Below are 22122 nucleotides of genomic sequence, written 5' to 3'. Positions count from 1 at the left end.
CCTAATGTTCCTACAAAGACCCACCAGTAGAACTGTGGTGAATGCAGCTCAGCACAGAAAATCTTGCAGTTTATGCTTAATTCATAGAAGCCCTTGAGCGGGTGAACTAACTGCCACTTGGAGAAATTGAACATTCGAAAAAACAATTACTTAACAGACTGAGTTGTTACATTTTTTTTTAACATTCACACAGTAATTGGCACAGAATATGTATTATTCACTAAATGCGCGGCTCAGCCCTATACTGGCTGACGTGACAGGTTACAACTGTTATCTAGTCTTTTCATTAAATTTGGACTAAACTTAGATTAAAAGGACACACTTTTCAGAAATAAAACACTTCTTTTAATTGGCAAGTAGAACACACATTACAGATTATTAGTATTTTATAAACAGAATATTAAGTTACAAATACAGGTTAAATTTGCAATTAAATGGCAGCTAACAGCTTGGAGTCCAAAATTCATGTTCTGCGACACTTTTCTATTTCCCATCCCCCACTCTTCCTGGTGACAATGAATACATGACGATCCTCTATTGGGATTCTGCTCTACAGCATGTTCACACAGAACAAAGAAATCCCTTTCCTAACATCACCACTAATAAACAGAGACTTTCAAACTAAGTCAGCCATCTTGTGTGCTCCAAATGCAATGAGGACACTGTTGAAGATTTTATTTGATAACACTTTAGGAAAAGATACGATTATCTTCACATTAAAAAGCTGAAAGTTTAATATTTTCTGATCCAATTCAACTGAAAAACAATACCCAGTTCGGCTGCACAGAAGCTTACGACCCATATCTTCCATGACATTGCATGGGCTTCTGTGCAATCTCAGCTAAATGCTTATTGAATCAGACGCTTACGGAGGAGAGTTATGGCATACAACTAACCAGCACACATACATCTATATTTTATATTTAGCAGATTTTTAATTCCTCTCCTCAATGTTTGTTGATATTACTGAGATACCTAGTTCATTCCACTTCCCCTACACTCACAACACATTAATACACCGACTATCTAATGTACAAAAGCTTAAATTACTTTTAGCAAACTTTTATTTAGAAATTTTTTAAAAGATTTAAAAAAACTTCCCTGGAAAAGTATAAATCTATATTCCAAAAAAAAAAAAAAAAAAAAAAAACCAAGTGGTGCCAGGATAGCATGGATCTCAGTTTTTAAGCATTATTCGGTAGCAAACCATCTCCGAAGACTTATGCTAGCTAGGGGACTTGGTGTATTTCAGCTGTCAGGCACAGGGCTCTAAGCACTCTCCCTGCTGCAGGGGAAAAGCAGTGCCATTTTTCAAAATCAGAACAAGTTGTTTAGCCTCTCCTTAAAATATCAATTGTTGTTGTAGCCATGTTGGTCCCAGGATATTAGAGAGACAAGGTCTGGGAGGGATTCTTTCTTATGGGACCAACTTCTGTTGGTGAGAGAGCTGAGCTTACACAGAGCGCTTCTTCAGGTGTGGGGGATGTAAGCTTGAAAAGCTTGTCTCTCTCACCAACAGAATTTGGTCCAATAAAATATATCACCGTCCCCACCTTGTCTATCTAATCTCCTTAAAATAGCCGTTCAAATCTTACTGTGACTAGACTGTATAGCAAACTAATGTCCATGCTAGACATTTTCTTTCACCTACTCTAATTCGTTTTAGTTAATTTCATTAGAGAACCAAGATTTCATATTGAAAACAAAAATGTCCACTGAAGGTTTTGTAGAAACAACGTTGTATCTCAAAAATATCAAGAGTACCATTCAGATCTGGATTTCAATTAAAAACTGTGCATCTTTAACAGAAATTATGCTACTGTAAAAACAAAAGGCCTGCTCCTCGACCAGCTCTTGATAATGCAAACTACAATGTGGGAGACGACACTAAAAAAAGAGGGGATTTTTTGCCACTTCCTTTTTTAATGTAGGCATTAAAAGCAAAGTGTTGCTAAGCTTTTCCTAATATACCATGCGGATGTGTGACATATCATACAGTAACAAGGAACAAAAAACCCCCCCAAAACAGTAACAAACAATTCTAGAAAATGCCGCCTTTCAACAGCTTGCTTGGTTTCAGCAATGTAAGGAATTGCCAGAGCGTCAAGATGAAGTCCACACACCTTGATCATTGAACTGATCACTAGATTCCAAGAAACCGAAGCAAATATAAAAACATATACACACACACATACACTCACACACACACACTCACACAGACACTCACACACAACAGCAGCTGCCTAGAAGGCAGAGTTCAGTCATCTGTTGATAACCAGATGAATAAAGTGCATAGCAACTATCGTAACAGTTCTTGGAGAGAGAACAACACACTTAGCAAGTCCCAAAGTTTGTAAGCTTGACACTTATCTACATTTTGCTACATGTGGCTTCCCTTTTATTTTAGTTTGCAAGCTTGTCGCTTCATCGATTTGACCCTTCAGCACCATCCTGTGATCTCCTTCACACTTTAAATGGAATGTGCTGAGATTTCAGATTGCTGCCTGATGTAACTCTGGAAACTCTTGTCCCCAATAGGATGTTCCCTATAAAAGGGGGAAAAAAGTTGGTGGAACTGTTATATTTATATTGTATTGCTTGTTGGAATAAAATGTTCTGACAATAGTTATACTGTAACAGAAAACCATAAAAGCAAATATTTATTAGAAGTGAGGTCAGTTAATTTCAGTTATATTCAAGTTGTAGCTGTGTATTTGAGTTGAACTGGGGGAATTCCTGGGTCTGTTTCAGTGTTTGTTTTTTAATGTCAAGTATACCCAGAGCTTTGAATGGGCCCTTTTTTTGATACTCAGTATAAATCTAAATAAATGGATGTAGCAGACTGAACTAATATTTTCAACTAGCTCTGTACAATATTCAGGGCTAAATAGAGGCATCTTCTGATATTTAGCTGACATTTTATGGGCATGTATTCCTTTTTCCCCCTAATAATCTTGCTACAGAGTTTTCGCTTTTCATACATTTTTGTCTTCAAATACTTTTTACCACTGTCTCTACCTTGTCAAAAGAAAGCATTTTACAAATTATTATAAACCGTTCAAAGTACAATCAGACTAAGCCTACGTTAACATCTTATACCAGCTGCAAGATTTTTCCTACTCTATTGTTTTGAAAACCAGAACGTAACCAAATCAAATTCTGTTTTACAGAACTATTGAACAAACTATACTTACTGGCTTCCATATTTTGTCTTCTTGAATTTATCCCTCTTATACTGAGCATGTTCCTGTTCCAAAGTTCCAACACCTTCTATGATCTGCTTTAGTGTTTTATAAGTTTCCTTTGGGTCATCAATGATAAATGTTGAATACTCTTCTTGTTCTGGCCCATCATATACAGATTTGCTGCCACAGGCCTCTATGAAAACAGATAAAAAAAAAAAAAGTAGGACAGGCACACAGTAAAAAATAGTTTAATTGGGGTCACATACGCCAACCGGTGTTACTTTGCTGGTAGTTAGAAACTAAAGTTGGTCTTGCATTAGAAGTTAAGTACTATTGATTAAGAAACAAGATGCATTCATCTATGTTCCCAAGAGACAATTAGAAGTCTAAGTGTGAATTTTCAAGAGAAACTTAATGATAACAGGTTTCAGAGTAGCAGCCGTGTTAGTCTGTATCCGCAAAAAGAACAGGAGTACTTGTGGCACTTTAGAGACTAACAAATTTATTTGAGCATTTATTGGCCAAACCGGACAGCCTCTACGCAAAAGAATAAATGGACACAAATCTGACATCAGGAATCATAACATTCAAAAACCAGTAGGAGAACACTTTAACCTGATCTGGTCACCCAATAACAGACCTGAGGGTGGCAATTTTGCAACAGAAAAGCTTCCAAAACAGGCTCCAACTAGAAACTGCTGAACTTGAATTGATGTGCAAACTAGATACAGTCAATTTAGGCTTGAATAGAGACTGGGAATGGCTGAGCCATTACAAACATTGAATCTATCTCCCCTTGTAAGTATTCTCACACTTCTTATCAAACTGTCTGTACTGGGCTACCTTGATTATCACTTCAAAAGTTTTTTCTCTTACTTAATTGGCCTCTCAGAGTTGGTAAGACAACTCCCACCTGTTCATGCTCTCTGTATGTGTATATATATCTCCTCAATATATGTTCCATTGTATGCATCTGATGAAGTGGGCTGTAGCCCACGAAAGCTTATGCTCAAATAAATTTGTTAGTCTCTAAGGGCCACAAGGACTCCTGTTCTTTTTGTTTGGATTCAGCATACTCTGGGGAATCGAGTCAGAAATATGCCCACGGCTTCTGGTAACACAAAACCATGTTCCCCTGAAAACTCAACTTGGCTGCTTCTTCCTCACAAGATCAATACAATTCTAGTTAGTGCACAATCTAATTTGCCAATTCAGAGCATGCAAACTATGCTCTATGCCTAAACTATATTAGGGTTCTGGGGTTAAGACCATATTTCAAACAACTGTTACACAAAACATTCTTTGCATGTGAATCTTCCATTGTGTACCAAAAATAAGTCACATAACCTTCCGTGGCAGCAGTAAAAAGTTAAATGATGATCACAGTGTTATGCAAATATGTATCCGCACAGTTGGTCTAGAGCAGTGGTTCCCAAACTGGGGTTCGTGAACCCCTGGGGGTTCATGAAATGTTACAGGGGGTTCTCGGGAAAAAATTCCCTAATGGCGGACAGAGCTGTTCCTAGGGACTCCGGGCAGCATAAGGGCCAGCAGCCCAGAGCCTCTGGACTTCCAAGAGCTAAGCAGATCAAAGCAAACATATGTATCACACTGAGGAGATTTAAACTTCAAGACTCCTTATAAGAAATGGAAAGGGAAATGGATATTTTTTGCTGTTTCTAAAATTAAATAGGCAGCTCGTATTGTATTTAAAATGATTACGAAGAACAAGTTTAAGCTTTGTTGTAACGTGCGTTGTTTGCCTGGACTGCTCAAGACCTGAATGCTTGTGTAGGAGGAACTCTTTGAGTTGGCTCCTTAAATACTTTCATGCTCTTTCACATCTGATACTCCTTGATGAAACATAGGAGCCTTGTCTTATAACAGGCTTATTTAAAGTGATACAAGCTACGAAAGTGAGATCTTGGAAGAGTGTTCCCGTTTTCATAATGTCATAAAAATACTGTAATGATAAATAATAATTAATAATAGTGTGTAATAAGCATGTCATAAAAACAAATTTTATATTTCCAAGATCACTGCTTTTATAATTTATACTCAGGTGAAGGAGAAAATCCCTGGAAATATTCATTTTTAGGAGGGGGTTCACGAGACTTGACATTTTAGTGAAAGGGGTTCACAGTTTGTTAAAGTTTGGGAACCACTGGTCTAGAGGTATTGGGAGCATAAAATTAAGTTATTTTCTTATTTCTAGAAGCAGTGAAACGACACTTCTTCATGCTCACCTTGCATTTTCTCCAATTTAGGCATATATAAGTTGAAAAGGGAGTAGATGCGTTCAGTTTCTCTATCTCCATCTATGTCTAGTTGTATATTTGCAGGGAGGCCTCTGTAAAACATAAAAAAGGGAGGCAGTGATAGTACCATTCTCAGTCAGACAGGTTTCAAAAAATCTCTTTTACAGCACGAGAGCAACACTGCAGACCTAATGTAATGAATATGGGAGTGTGAATCATTTTCATATTTATATGCAGGCATAAAAGCAAGGTGTTGCTAAACTTTTCTTAATCCTGCAGATGTGTGGCATACCACACAGTAACACTACAAACCTAACATAATAGGTGCAGAAGTTTGTATCATTTTCTTCTTGAAAAGTGAGTATTCAAGAAAAGGTGCTAGACTCAGTGTCCTGGATCCTGAAGTGGTCTGTTTTTCCACAGACCAGGTCAGGGTGATGACAGTTCAAACTACCCCACACACTAACTCAGAAAAGAAGATTCTTTACAAATACTCAGACACTTTAGGGATTAACGAATGTGGCTAGGCTGACAGATACAGTGAGAAGATAGCTAAGTCTTTGGCTATTCAATTCTTGGCCTCTGAGGGTATGTCTACACTGCACACTAAGTTCAGGTTCTGGCTCACATTTGAAACCAAGCCCCCATTCTGTCCACACAGGGTACGTCTACACTGTAACAAAAGACCTGTGGCACGGCTACGGTCAGCTGATTCAGGCTTGCGGGGCTAAAAATTGCAGTTTAGATGTTCAGGCTGGAGCTCAGGCTTTGAAACGCTGTGAGGGGGGAGGGTCTCAGAGTCCGGGCTCCAGCCCGACTCCGAACGTTTATGCTGCAATTTTTAGCACCGCAGCCTGAACCAGGCGAGCCGAAGTCAATTGACCAAGGCTCTGAGACTTGGTGCTGATGGCTTTTATTGGAGTGTAGACGTACGCACAGAAACAGTTTGAGTCAGGTCAGCAAGCACTCAGGACCCAGGCCCTAGATCTCTTATAGAGGCCAGGGTTCAAGCCCTGTCATTTTGCTGTGTGGAGACAGCTCAAGCTACAGACCCAAATCAGAAGCTCTGCGTAATGCAGCGTGGATGCAACAGCATGATTGAGACAGCTGGGTCCAGCAGTTATAAGCCCAGGTTTACAATGCAGTTTGGACACTCAAGCAGGGGCTTCAAAATACTGAGTCCCTGGGCCCAGGTCCCACAGATCTGGATTTACAAAGCAGCGTACAATGCAGGTTACCAACAACCAGGCCATTGGTTTTTGTGAGGACAACAGCTGTTCTCATTTCACACAGGGTGCTGGAGACCCTATAAATAATAACACCACTCGTTTTTGTTCGTCTAGATGTTGTCTTCAGTTTAACATACAAGCAAGGAATGGAAAGCCGCTCCTTCTGAGCTGTAGGCAGTTTTAGGAGCTTAAGATTTTGCTCTCACATACTATGGTTTTGAATTTTATCCTGTACTAGACTTACTAATGTCTCATGTACTATGAAGATAGAGCAATTTAACCAGGGTCTGAAGATGCCAGTTGCGCTAGGTATGAGAAGAAGATTGGGATGACAACACAACTGACCTAAGACGACAGTTTGTTGTCTAGAACCCAGAGATGCCCAGGCAGCTTGGAACATCTTCACAAATATTACCTATTGGGAGGCCACATTGCACATACTTAACATGCCCCTGGCAGAATTTAAAACAAGCAGTGTCCTACCAACCCTTACCCAGTGCAGGGCGTACAGCCAGGAGTATTATCTGCAGTGGCCTTACAGCACAGCCAGTGTCCATTAAGGTATGCGGAAGGGTGGTAGACTGTGAGGCGTTTCTTGTTGCACTGGCTAACTTTAGTAAGTATGTCAATCCAGTCCTTGGCCTCGACACAGTTATTTGCCTGGATGTACAGGACTCTCTCAGGCTGAATCACTTGGAACATCTGAAAACAAGGAAATAAGCCACAGACTGAACCACCAATTTAATTAACATTAGAGTCAATTTAAAAGAATACAAAGTAAAGAAGGGAGTCTTAACAGCATAAACCTCTATATTGGAAGGTACAGTCTGATCAGTGGATTATTAAAGGAAACAGGAAAAGGTTTTAGACCAAAAGATGCATCTAAAAGCAGCAAGAAATCCTATTAAACACAAATGGATCTGTAAACTGAAAGATTAACTTTAAAAATAAAACCTCTTTGTGCAACATGTTAATCCTGCTCCTACAGGAGACAATTTATAAACAACTGAGATTAATTTGCTTACTGAGGAACACACCCTTACAGTGATCAGTCCGAGTCAGAGATACAATTTTAGTAATGTTGCAGCTTCAAGTTTTGGAAAGCTGACAGAGAAAGCAAATGCTGGGCTGAAAGGAAACACCTTTTGTAGTGGGAGGGGGGAAGAATCGAGTTTGCAATCAGCCGCCGTGCCTATTTTGCTTTAACTGACACAAAATGAACCTCTTCGCACTTATTTTGTTTTGATTTTCTTTCCCTTGTATAACCACCTGCACACAATAAATATAACCACTAATACCACTAATAAAGTAACAGAAGTGCAGGCTTCCTTGTGAATATACAGGGGTGTGTTAGTGGCTCAAATTATTAAAATGTTTATGTCATGTTAATTCATAGATTCTAGGACTGGAAGGGACCTCGAGAGGTCATTGAGTCCAGTCCCCTGCACTCATAGCTGGACCAAATACTGTCTAGACCATCCCTGATAGACATTTATCTAACCTACTCTTAAATATTGCCAGAGATGGAGATAATGTAGATGGAGATAATGCTTAGGCACTCCAAATCACCACTGGGATTCCATTTTGTAGATGCTGTATGAACATTTATGAAGACACAGTCCCTACCCCAAACTGCTTGCAATCAAAGAAATCACAACCACTATCAATCCTTTTCCACGCTCTTCCTTCCTCTTGAAAAAGGTAACATTTCAAACATAATTCCTTTTCCAGATAAACTGATATCTGAAAATCTGTTGGGGATTACTGAGGTTAAAGTTAATGAGATAACAGCAAATACTGGAAAAGCAAAATGAAGTACTTGAAGTTCATATAACTTTTCTAAATAATTAGCATTCACTGGTTTTCTTTCCCCTTTCATGTTTAACTAAGTCCCCGACAAAATTAAAATCTGTACATTACTGTTTGTATATGGCTTTGTATATGGCTAAGTATTATTTCCCATACGACTGTGTCCTCAGGGTTATCAATTTTTTTGTATAAACTCACCTTTCTGAATTACAAACAGAGATCACTGTCCCAGATTGTACACAGACTGGATAAGGGATAGTATTTTAAAGGAAGCTCATTTCAATACGTGGTATCAGTTCAGTCTCTGCTCCCTTTATTACACTTTAAGGTTTGTATTCTTGGAAACTAGGAATACCCCTTCTATTTTACAAGTGAACTTCTTGATTTAAATGGATTTTCACCGAAAGAGAAAGGGAAAGGAAGGCTGCGGTTGGCATTTTTTCCCCGTGTTCAGTATTTTTTTTTTTACTGATACCAGACACCAAATAAAAAGGTGTGAACTTCACCACAATACTGCTATAGCAATTATTAGTGTGATCAGCTGGACACGGACAAAGTGTGGACAAAATGCAGTATTCCCCTTTAAAAACTTGCCAGGAGAAAAAGTGCTAATTTGAGGTGAGACGGGAATTGCAAGTCTAGAGCATACAGCTCAGCCCCTGTTTAACACAGAGCTGTAGGAAAGTGAATTTTAACACACTGCTTAGTGTAGCGGAGCTCTGTATGTTACAACAAAGGAACAGATTTATAAGGGATATGTGGCTGTGTAATGGGATACCATTATAAGTGACCTAATGTATGGAAACTGTTACTGAGAAGCCGACAGTTAAGCCAAGAATTTCAAGTAGTTGTAAGACCTTTTCAGGCTCAAAAAACACCAGACACAGCATTTGTTCTTCAAGCAATGTTCTGCAAAAGGCCAGAAAGTTACTTGTAAAACAACTCTCTGCTCAAGGATCCTGAGGTCTTCTTGAAAGAAGAGAGACAGACTGGGGGTGGCGTACTGTGCCCTTACGTCGTGCTGGCATCTACCACACATTATGAAACTCATTAGGATTGATGAAAATGGGATTCAGTGCAAGATGACAAGATGATGAACACGGATGCCAAGAAAATATTTATAGTAGATGTGGATCTTTAAACATACTTTGCATCCAGTATGGAGAATTCACATCAGCTGCATAGGCAGCAGGGTTTTAGAATTCTGCCCATATCATTGTATTCTATTTCTACATTCTAAGATAAATAGAAATTCTCTGATATTGAAAATAATCCAGCAGAAGGCCTCATTGGCTGGGGAGGTGGGCAATAGCATATTCTACCATTTCCAGGAGAGAGTTGGGGAAATTTTATCTTGAAATATGTTCAAAGATCTGCATTTCCCATGCAAAAAAGAATGCTTAACTTCAAAGCATAGTTCTATTTTGAAAACTACATAAATGTTGCACCTTTTGGTTTTTATTCAACAAATACTTAAGTTAACTGTGCAATGAGGAGGTACCCTAAGAAACAGTGAGTTACAGCCTACTGCGTCTTGTTACAGACAAACAGAGCAGTGCCACTGTTATCACATTACAGACAAATGCCACTGAGTTGAGCGTAGGGTCTCGCTTTGCTCAGCCAATCAGTAAAAATACTATCACAGGTCTGGTATCTGGTCTAAGCCTGAACATTACCCATTCTGGTCCTCAGAGCGCATGTAATTTAGGAAGTGGAAGGATCACATGACATAGAAGCTGGAAGTCATAATAATTTATGAATAAATACCTATTTTAAATAATGTTTAGAGACAGATAAAAACATATAATTAATTTTATAAGACCTCTCAGATCTGTACAGTTGAAATCATACCACCTATGGTAGCTGACGTTAGAGGCAGAGGAGTATGAAAAAGGATTGTGACATCACTTAAATTCGTACATTTCTAAAAACAGTTTCTGTATAACAGATGATATATATCAAATACATAAAAGCATGCTCTGGTACTTGACTCTTAAGAAATGCAGCCATCCTGCACACATGCCAACAGAACTATTATACCACACTATCAAGTTCAGATGGTGTAAAGGTTATATTGGCAAGTGTCTGGGACACTTATTCCCATATATTCTATACCAGATACATACATGCTATGTCATTATTCTACAAAGATATGCTAACTGATAGAGTATTGCTAGATAATGTGCTCTGTTGTAAATGTAAGGAGTTAATTCATTCCCAAGGATCAGACCTAGAGCTGATGGGAAGGGCAAAGACTCAGTTGCCTTACCTGTGTCCAACTATCTAGAGCCCAGACAGCTGATGCAGCAGTGAGTGGACAGTACTAAGTGTGTGCTGCAGATAACTAAATCCAGATTCCGCTGACAAGGCCACATTAAAAATCTCAATGGACTTCACTTTTGGACACCCATGCTACTAGATACAGAATAAGCAGCTGTGGCTGTAAGTCTTCCAATGGAAATTCAACACGAGTTACAAAAAGGAAAGAGGAGATTTGGTGGGGGTGGGGACCAAGACAAATCCAACTAACAGTTGAAGATGACCTACTTACATTTTTCATTTTAAAGGACTCCTCCTCCAATTTCTCCACTGCCAGAATGTTTTCTATCGGAATGCTACACAGTGGGTGATCACCTGCAATAAACAATTGCAAGCTAAAGCTGCATAACTGTTCAAATGTCACTTTGCCCTCTGCTCTTTTTAAAAGCGCTGCTTTGATTTCTGTGAAGGAAGAGTTCAGTGGGACTGCAAGAAAGCTTGTTTTACTGACAGAATCATAGGATTGGAAGGGACCTCAGGAGATCATCTAGTCCAAGCCCCTGCTCAAAGCAGGACCAATCCCCAGACAGATTTTTACCCCAGTTCCCTAAATGGCCCCCCTCAAGGATTGAACTCACAACCCTGGGTTTAACAGGCCAATGCTCAAACCACTGAGCTATCCCTCCTCCCCATGCTGTCAAAACCTCAATATTACCTTAAATTCATTTCTGTTTTTAGCTGCAAAATGTGCCACCACCAAACCGCTTCAAAAATCACCTATTCAGGCAGTGATTGGGAAAGTTGCAGACAGAACATTTTCTCTCAAGAGGCAGCAAAAAAAGGGAATCCTTCCTGTCGGTGCAGGTGATTAAGGATGGTGGGCATGATGCAGACTTAATGGTTGAGAGAGATAAGTGATCTAATAGTTAATGGAATCTGCAATCGTTCCCTCAGCAAATGTACATAATAGAAGGATAAGTTGTTACTCTCTACTGAATAAAAAAATGCAATCTAGTTGGAAACTCCTGAAATAATCTTTGTAATCTTAATCTAATATTAAGGATTTTACTTATGAACAAATGTTTGAAAGTTCAAAGCATGTACTCAAACCCCAGTGTGCTTCTGTTAATAGTGCAAATGCTACAAAATTAATGAAAACCACTAAAGAGAGAGTCCATTTCTGGAATCCAATTGATAAGTGATAATGAATGCAAGAATAAGAGAATTAATTAATTCAATAAAAGATGGACATGTATGTGCCCGAGAATAATGAGACAATTAATAAAAATCAGCAATACTCCAGCAGTTTCATGTAAGTGGTAATTTTGATATTAATTACATTAAAACAGTTTATTTTACCCACCTGATGTAACCACACAGTGAAATATCAAGCACTGAAAAGTGAGGCAATTCCAGAAGTTGCAGTTGGATTTCCTCTACAAGACTAACTCGGCATGATGCCCACATGTAGTGTTTTCTCTGTTTTTCATTTGAAATGTGGGCGCTAATATGTTATTTATTGTTGCTAATGTGTACCATAAAATGTGCAGTTACAACCTCAGCTCCCTGGAACTGCCTCACTTTTGAGTGCTTAATACAGTATTCCAAACCTTAACAATAAATTAACGCTAGGATATCAATCTGTGGGATTTGGCATTGTCCCATGCAAACCCAAACCCCAGCTTAAGGTTATTACAGCTGTGTTCTGCCTTCTCAGCCCATATGATAAACAAGTATGGACTAAATCTCTACAGTACCCTATCAGTAATTAACATACACTGTGTGTGCATTCACAAACACATTCCAATAAGCATATGGTTTAATTCATATCAAAGCATTCAAATTCCACCCAAACTCTCTGAAATGATTAGTACGAAGAATACACAGAAAGAAAAAGAAAAAAATCCATGTGGTTTTAAAAAACATCCCTCTCTCCTCTCAAATACATTTTCTATGTATTGTATTTTCTGCAGTTACAGATTTACAGAAATTAGGTTTTTATTGTGAAGTACATTACCAAGGAGCTCCCTTTGTTCTCTTACACAATTCTGTATGCTTAACCCATTGTTTTATTAGTGAAAAGTTAGAAAACAGAAAGGCAAACCTTTGTTACCTTTGCTTTTCTGGTAGGTAAATTCATGGTTAGTCAGGCGAAACCATCTCTTCTTGAAGTTTTTCATACCAAATCGTTTTCTTCCTTGCGCTCTTTTGATCATAAACCTATTGTAAACGGGAAAGCATTGTTACCTTAATGCACTCAATTACAATCGCACGTTGTCAAACACCAAGAGAACACACTGAATACTTTCTAATACTAGGTTCCTGCCTAGGCTATAACTTGACCAGTTGAAAGTCTAGCGAGAGGTGTTACCCTGCATATATACTAGGAAAAGAGAGGAACTTAGCTAGCATGTATTTGCTACGCTTAACCTAACTCTACCACTTTTCCCTGTCAAGACAGAGTCTAAGAGGCTTAGATGATTTTTAACACCTAAAAGAGATGTACAAAACCTCGTTAGTACAAGAACTGTCTTATGTGATTTAATCACTCATACTCTATAAATAATATAAAATGTTGAATGTTCTGGAACTCCATTTTCAACTAACAAAGTGATGCTGCAGTTAGAAAATACAGATTTTTATCCCAACATAAACTAGCCTGTTAAAAGCCACTGTCACTAGTAATTCTGAGTTTTTCATTTATTGATTTGTGGTTTATATATATATATATATATATATATAAACCACATATATATATTATATATATATATATATAATATATATATATTAGTGAGAGAGAGAGAGAATGCTTGCCAGAGATGGAAAGCTATTTTACACAGTGTACAATGGATTCATATGTACAATATACTGTACTGGATAAGATAATATAACTGAACCATTAAAAACTACTTGCTATCAAAGCTATATTTATCAGACACAAAGGTAGTATACAGCACAATGAACACACACAATACAGAAAAGTAATAGGGAGTGGCTTAATGCAAGGGAGGATTTCACAACGTGTGTTTTCACCAGCAGGGGAGCCAGAACACTTCGAATAACAAATACCATAGTTCCCATTTCTGATAAACCATTCTTAGTCACAAACAATTAGAATGTGTCAGACAGACTGGGAACCTAATAAAAACCTCCTTCTCCAAAGCCTTCCAACCTGAATGCACTCATGCCACTCTGTTTAGTATTGTGCTGTATTGTTCCCTGCAGTGCATTTAGACTGTAAACTTCTTGGGGCAGAGGCTTGTTTTATGTGTGGCATGCCCCATTCACTGTACTGTAGGCACTCACAAAATGATATAACTATTATGGTGGTTAAAATCCATCCATACCCAGAAGGTTTGGATAGTAACAGTCGCTTCTCAGTCTTTATTCCTGGATCATTTGAAAAAGACAATGGAGCTGTATGTCTGACAATGGGTCAAGGCCTCCTAATGTCAACCAAGTTGATGGATCCCTTCAGGTTTTGAAGTTAGGAAAATCTCAAAATGAGAGTGGCTGCCTAAGAAAATGGGGCTGGGCGGTCTAAGGAATAAACTCTTCATTAAGTTCTTCTTTTTGCCATGCAAACACCTTTAAAGGTAACCTGCACATACACATGGTGTTTTAAAAATAAACTCCATTTTAGTCTTGCATCTGAAGAAGTGAGGTTCTTACCCACGAAAGCTTATGCTCCCAATACTTCTGTTAGTCTCAAAGGTGCCACAGGACCCTCTGTTGCTTTTTCCATTTTAGATGTGTGCACTCAGTACCCCAGCGTTAAAAGCACATTTCTAATTACATTCCCTCCTTTTATTTAAAAACTACGCATTGAATCAGACACTGTCTTTATCTCTTTTTAAGGAAGATCCTGCCTTTGATATTAGAATAGGAGCAGCCTTGAAGCCTGTAAGCTACCTACAATAATTTAAAACAATATGTCATGCTTTCATTACCTGGGTAGGCAGACAGAAAGCATTTCAAGGCCAGTTTAAAGTATTTCCTTGTTTCTAAAATTCATGTAACATTTGGGGAATTGGACTGAACGAATGCTCAAGACACACGAAGGAAAAACATTATCAGAATTAATTGGCTGAAGAGACTTTTTATTCCTCCCCTTTGTGGTAGATTTAAATGAGGATCTATTTCAGTTTTGCTTGGCCGCGTCAGTGTGAATGCCCTTCGAGCACGAGTATGCAAGGAGAAATTACTTTCAGTTCTCTTCCTTTTGGAAAGAGCCCAACAGCTATTTGTTGAGCAGTGATGGCATGCTCAGTGCCAGCAAAACACAAGCCAGCGGCTAACCCACTCATCTCGGGAACTAGATGGTCAATCAAAAGTGCACACTCTGCAGGGTGAGTTACAGATGCTCTTTATATAGAAAGAAAAAAGATTAAAATTAAATGAAATTAAAAAAGCAGAGCAAAGGCATATAGAAAACCCACTCAGCAGCCAGGCAATTCCTCTGGAAAAATAATCAAATTGATGGTTGTGAGATAACTTGCCTTTTTTAATGATAAGGCATGCCAATTACGAGATAATGTGGGGGAACTAGCCATCTGCAGCCCACTCTTTAACCTTGAAAACAATTTATTTGTATGTTGCTGAAACAGTGCCTAGAAGATGTATGCTGACATCTTAATCACTCGCAATGAGGTTTTAGGAATTTGTACACTAAACATTAAATAAACTCAAGCAGGCTTGAAGCCTCTGCCTACAAATAAAAAGTACTTTACTATTTTCAGCATCTTTTTTAAAAAATTAGGCACTGTTGAGATGTATGTGACAAATTCTCTCTGTTGGTTTTACATTGGCATTTCAGCGTTATTAAACAGAGAAAACATCCTTCCCAAATTTAAGTCAGATATGTCTTGCTATGAAGGAAGGAGACACTGCCAGCAGGTAGCTACGACAAAGCACCACCTGTCCCTACCATCTTACCTGCATGAACTATTACCATCAACTTTCTTTACTGTTAGTTTAAGAATCCTTATAACAGCAGCCAGCAGGCCGAGCAAGAAAAGACAGAAAAAAATCAGACAAGAGCAAAAGAAAGACAGAGGCAGAAAAGTCATGTTTAAGAGTCAGAGGGGAAGTTACAAATTATACATTTATTTTCAAAAAGCAAAAGAATGATAATGCACAGAATTAAAACAGACATGCCAACTTCTGGGGACTCTATCACAGAAGTGAAGCAAACTCTACAGGCTAAATAAAGGGGATGTTCATACTTTCACAGTTAAAAGTTGTCAGCATTTTCAATGTAAATCTAATATGTTGTTATTTAGTGATTTATAAAATCTGTTGTGAAAATTTACTCTAGGTTGCAACTTAGCTTACTAAACTCAGGAGTAATTTCCAAAAAGGTTTTATTTTCAGAAGAAACAATCTAGCTGCCTATACACTGTACTTAAGTGCTTTTACAGACTCATTTTTAAAGTGAAAAATGCCAGCAATTAGTCCATATGACAACAAGTGTATGGAAAGCGTCTTAAGAAGCAGAGATACTGAGATTTGAAGTTGTTCCACTGTACATGCATACTAAACATTTTTCTGCAAAAATTAGTTAAGATTTTATAGCACAACAGCAATGGCAAAACCCATCAGAAGGCTTTACCCAGTCCACAATGTCATGATTCAAGTACTGAGTGTCTGTCTACAGAATGGAATTTTGCAGCTGTTGTAAGTTTGAGTCACAACCTTAACCTTCTTTTAACAAAGGGGTAATTTAACTTAACTGTGCACTAATTGTGGTAATTAAGTTCTACAGGCTATTTTTTTTTAACAAAAATTCTAGAACACACATGAAATTAAAATGTTTAAATCAAATGAAAGGATGTTAAAATAAGCTAGCAGCCACAGTGGATAAAGACAGCAATGCAACATTTTCCTACATTTATATTTTCCCTCGTAACATATGAATGTAGTGGGGAAGAAGGATAGCTGCCTTACAATGGTAGTAAAATACATAGAGATACAATCTACATGCATCCGAAGGAGTGGGTATTCACCCACGAAAGCTCATGCTCCTTTACATTTGTTAGTCTATAAGGTGCCACAGGACTCTTTGCTGCTCTTATAGAGATACAAGAAATTCTACTATGAACACATTCTTACCCTTCTTTAAGCAGTATGGGTTGCTCTATACTCTTGTGATCTCTCCTTCCAGAGGATGAAATCAAATCTAAGAACTTAAGATGGACAAAGCATACTGATAAAATATGGGTACAACAGAAGCCAAATTAAAATATTTATATTTACATATTACTGTAGTACAAGACAATGCTCTAACAATATTTGAAAAAAGAATACAGCAAACAATTAGGGAATTTGGGAAGGTTTGCTGGATGGTAAATTAAGAACAGCTCAAATGCAACAGTGCCCCTAAGTCCAAAAGCTATACATTCCCACTTCTTTGTCTCCTCTTCGTGCTCCTTTTCCTTTATTACTCAACCTCCTTCATTTAGTCTTGGACCAGACTGTTCTCATTACAGGCTTGCAGGATTACATGGAATGTGTAAAATCGGACGAATAGTATATTGTTCCATAAGTATTATTTAAGAAGTGTAGTTTCCAACTAATTCTATGGATTTTTATGTGCACTATATTCACTGCATATTTCTTGAGTACTACTGCAACTGAATCTGCTTTTTCTTAAGAGTGTTTGGTGTTGTGTAAATATTACACTACTTATATGATTCTAAACATCAGCTTCAATAAGTATAATATGTATTCGATGCATTGGCTAGTTACTTACATTTTTTACTGCATCTGCATATTTCTGCTCATTAAAATAGTCATAAAAAGTTGCCATGTAAGATTCCTTGAAGCTGGCCTGAAATGCAAACAACCAACCAATATTTGTGTGTCTTCCAGTACAACTTGTACCTAAAACCTTAACATCAACAGACTCAGAAAATTAGCGTTTCCCTACTCAAACCACCACCAATTTCCCTATCTGCAAAAAGCTACTTCAGGTTGTTTGGCTGTACTAAGAAGTACTATCGAGAAAGCTCTCAGACTAAAATAATTTCTATTACAAAAATGTGGATTAGCAGAAATGAGTTCCAAATCTTCAATTCAATATATTTACTATAACATCCTGTAAAAGTTTCAAGCTATTTTTTTAAAGTCATGCTCCCAAAACAATATGACAAAAACAATAAGAGACAAGGAATTGAATGGGGTCAAGAGATTTGTAAATGGGATACAGGCTCACTCGCAGGTTGCTGGTGTGAATCCAGACCAGTTCAGCAGTGGCCTCATGTTATCATCTGATAACTCTTTGGTGGCCCACTGGCTCAAATTATTCTCATTTCAAATTTCTAGTGGACATCAAAAAGCCACTACCAGCTATCATCACTAATTGGCTGAGAGCTGAAATGGCATGAGAAGTGCACTATCCCTCACCCTTAGAAGTGGTTCCTCTAGATCTAGATCAGGCTTCAAATACTTTGCTGAGGCAGCATAGAAAATACAGCAGGGCTGCTACCATGTATATAAGCTCAGAACTTCATTCTCCAGGTGCTGGCATCTTTCAATGCTGCATTTTTTCAAAAAGACTTCACAAAAAGCCCCAGAGCCCTGAGACCACGTCACACTTTATTAAAAATGTAATTCAAACAAAGAAAACGTTTGGCATCAATTAACAGGCAGGTTATAAATTCAGTTACTCTAGCATTGCTTACCACTGACTGGTTTGTATATGGTATTATATAGCCATTCCAAACATTTAATTACAATAATAAAGCGACAAACTGCTTTTAAAAAGGAAATAAAGAGCAACATTTTGCCAACATAACCCACAAAATAAGAAATAAAACAAAACACTTACAGATTTAGATTTTGATAAGCTGCCCAATGTTTGTATGGTCTTAGAGATAAGTGTCAATGTTCTAGACGTCTGAGGATCCTATGAAGGGGGAGAACAGTGGTGTTACATATTCCTGATGTTTAAAACACGGGACAGAGCACTACCCACATTTGCTGTTCTCTATTTCACCCATACCAACAATCAATGTAAAATTTTAAAAACTCACACTTTATAGAAAGAAAGCTGCTGCCTTAAGAAGCATGACAGACTTTGTTATGACTACTTTCTTGCCCTTGTTTCTGGAGAGCAAGTGAGAAAGAATCCTTGCTTCATTTTGTAAGTGAATGCTTGAAGACTATTTTCTATACTAAAATTTAAGAGTTTAGATTTTGGGCAACACATTTATTATTCAAAGGGTCTCCAAAGGGTTTTGAAGTAATGAAGCCAATTAAAATGGAGCAGCTACTACAGTCTCTAGAATAGCTTGCAGTGCCTTTGACTTGTTTACTTAAGAGAGGGAATTTGGTCAAGAGGCCACAGTAATATTCAACCCATTTAAAAATTATGCTGTACCCTTTTTAGTGGAATCTTTAACAACTTATTCCTCAAAGTCACCTCTGACCACCAGAAGGCACTTTTTATCCCAGGGAGGAGTCACTGATATGACCATTTTTTAAAAATTCACTTATTTAGGAATGGGAGAACATTTTAACATGTAAACAAAATCTGTTTAATTTTTAAGGCAATTAAAACGTTTTTAACAAAGTTATTGCAGCTGAAACCCCTATTACTGCATATAACTTTGTACAAGAAAAGAATGAGGCGATACAATTCCGGTTTATGTAACACTTCACAGCATGCTGGGCCCCATATGAATAGGTAATTCCACACGCAAATCTTCTCTTTGATAGCGCTGAGCACTAGCAAAGAACACAAGCTTGTATGCATTACCCAGCTGGACAATGAAACTGTTGACCAGTAGGGGGAGTCTCGTGAGTGTTTGAGACAGAACTTTCATAGGAGCAGGACCTAGACTACAGAACTTCCTCCCTGAGAGAGAGGGATGAGAATTACCACAAGGCTCAATTTCAAAACTAAATGTAAAATTCACTTCAGCTTATCAAGGGGGGTGGGAGTCTAAGTTCTTCACAAACACAGTCACCTAACACATCTGCTACCACAAAAAGCAGACAAGAACCATCAAGCTATTTCTCCTATGTGTTGAGAAGATAGATTTAAAAAACAACAACACTTGATAGGCGCTCATACTATGGTGATGGGCCACATATGAACCTAGATAGATTGATACAGTACTTACTGGGTGGTGTGGTGTAAGCTGAAAGAGATTTGGAGAAAGAATTGCAGGAGCAAAGAATCTCAGGAAAATGAAACTGCTTACAGCTGTATACCGTACATCTGGGTCACCTGTAACAAGAGAAACCATTCCATTCATTATTCCAACAAACAATACTTTAAAGAGCATCTTCAGTACAGATAAAACTGTCAAAATACCTTCTGATAGTTAATTCAGCCCTGTGCTGGAGGTTCACATATTCACGAGTTATGGGCGAATGAGATAATGGAGGTCATTTGGAGCCAAATATTAGCTATTGATAAAGTAATGAAAATATCCAGGTGAGACCTAGCCCCATTAAAACAGAACAAAACTGTGTAGGGAGCTCCACAAAGTCTCATTGTGCAGGAAATGCTTAGTTTGTATATCAGATTTTGGTACTCAACTGGAACATACGATTCATTTACACGGATTATGAAGGACACTGATTCTCACCATTTATCTATAGCACCTAGCACAAAAGGGCCCTGATTCATTAGGGCCCCCGGGCACTACTGTAAAAGAAGTAACAAATAGTAATTCTTACAATAATTATTATAAATTGAATGGATAAGGAACACAATATGGAGATCAATGGAATTCTGTTCTGAGATTTTCTATTCTCAAAGTGACTATAAAATGGCATCATCTTACTCAACTGATCTGCTCCTTGTGTGTCTGAAGAGTCAGATCTGCTTATTTTAGTGACAAAAAAATTGATTGTTGTTGGTTGATTGGGTCTTTTTTAAATTGCTTTTTACTTTGGCAGAGTCAATGCAGCTAAGAAGTGAAACAGATTCTACTACTTCTTGTGTATCTGCAACAAATTTTACTGAGTTCTACTCAGTTATAGCTATGCTAACCCACTGAAGGCAATGGCCTTGCATAGGTGTCAATAATTTATAATTTGGCTTTTATTACAGGCTAATGCATGGGTCGAAAAAAAATGAGATTTGATAATGAGTTTGCAGACTAGCAATCAGAAATCACTGATATATAAATTTGAACCCCCTCAATGCCATTACTCTGAAAGTGACATGATAGAAGAGTAGAACAAATTTTACGGAAGAGCTGAGGTAAACACAGTATAGATATACACTTCATAAATAGCTTCTAATCTGAAATATACTTTTAACCTCTACACCTGCAACTCTGATAATGTAAATTCGTAGATGATAAAAATTATATACTTCAAAATGATTTAACAAACAAGAAATTAAAAAGACATACAGCAACTCACCTTGAAAACGTTTGGCAGCGGACTCTCTCAGTGAAAAGAAAATATCGCACATCACTGTAGGACAGCTCACCCCAGATTTCGTAATGACAGTAAAAATGCGGTCAACATACTGCCTCAGATTTTCCTGAAACATTTAGCAACATGTTAAATTTATTTTTGTTTTGTTTGGTTTTAAATGCACCATTTCTCTTCAATGGAAAACAAGGCTACTACACTTTCTCTAATGGCATCTACAGTAGATTATTTTTGCAATAAATTATAAGATATAAAAAAGCCACAGTTCCAGATTCAATGGATACCCTACTCTTTGGCGAGGTGTATTTCTAAGCACAAAGCTGAAAGCACAGTGTCTTTTTCTACCAAAAAATAAAAATAAAAAAAAAGATAAAATAAAAAAATTTAGACCTCATTCCAAAAAGAGCATTATTTCTTCTACAAAACAATTGGCTAAGGAGTCCTCATTTCTATTATACTGGATATTTATGTAGTCGATTGAAAACAAATCCTATTCTTCCTTGCCTATTTTACATTTAATAGACAACATCACATTTCAGTACTATGCTATACAACTAAACATGAAGCTGATGTTAAAAAAAAAAATCACACACATTTCTACGAGGTTAAGAAGGCTTCCAGTGGCTACTAACATATGAAAGCTTAATTTACAACACCAAATGAGGTTCAGGGACCTCAGTAAGGGAGACAAAATACTCAATATAATTAGAGATTTTGTTTTCAATTTCAAATCTGATTGCCTACCCTGTTATTTTCCAGGTTTTCAACATCTTTTAACTTCACAGGATCAATTTCACAAGATTTGTGGAGCTGGCAGATCTAGAAAGAACATGATGAAGAATTAGTACACTGGCGTATCTTCAGGTGGAAGAAGTCTTAATATAAAGGATTTAGGCTGCTAGCTTTCTTGGGTAAAGTATTTTGTCTTCTGACAAGACATCACTCGTCAGCTCGTCAAGATTTTGAATTTTTCCAAAATGTTACATT

At 37.7% G+C, this 22122-nt stretch overlaps 1 protein-coding gene across 3 annotated transcripts in view; it reads right to left on the bottom strand.

Moving 5' to 3' along the window:
* Window positions 1–322: 322 nt before the first annotated feature.
* The window catches only part of RASA3 (RAS p21 protein activator 3), a 270976-nt gene continuing 249176 nt past the window's right edge, over window positions 323–22122 (bottom strand). For all 3 annotated transcript variants that reach the window (XM_005295914.5, XM_005295912.3, XM_065580990.1), the window contains 12 exons: window positions 21880–21954; window positions 21121–21244; window positions 19866–19972; window positions 18569–18646; window positions 17492–17569; window positions 16852–16925; window positions 12854–12960; window positions 11033–11115; window positions 7166–7374; window positions 5432–5535; window positions 3195–3378; window positions 323–2546 (listed from right to left, as the gene is read on the bottom strand). In XM_005295914.5, the coding sequence (XP_005295971.1) occupies window positions 2471–2546; window positions 3195–3378; window positions 5432–5535; window positions 7166–7374; window positions 11033–11115; window positions 12854–12960; window positions 16852–16925; window positions 17492–17569; window positions 18569–18646; window positions 19866–19972; window positions 21121–21244; window positions 21880–21954 (1299 nt within the window). In that variant the 3' untranslated portion in view covers window positions 323–2470. The remainder of the gene's footprint in view (window positions 2547–3194; window positions 3379–5431; window positions 5536–7165; window positions 7375–11032; window positions 11116–12853; window positions 12961–16851; window positions 16926–17491; window positions 17570–18568; window positions 18647–19865; window positions 19973–21120; window positions 21245–21879; window positions 21955–22122) is intronic.

The sequence above is a fragment of the Chrysemys picta genome, chromosome 1 (genome assembly GCF_011386835.1).
Source record: "Chrysemys picta bellii isolate R12L10 chromosome 1, ASM1138683v2, whole genome shotgun sequence".
NCBI lineage: Eukaryota > Metazoa > Chordata > Testudines > Emydidae > Chrysemys > Chrysemys picta.
Note: the sequence above shows the minus strand (reverse complement) of the source record. Positions and strands in the feature narration are given on the sequence as shown.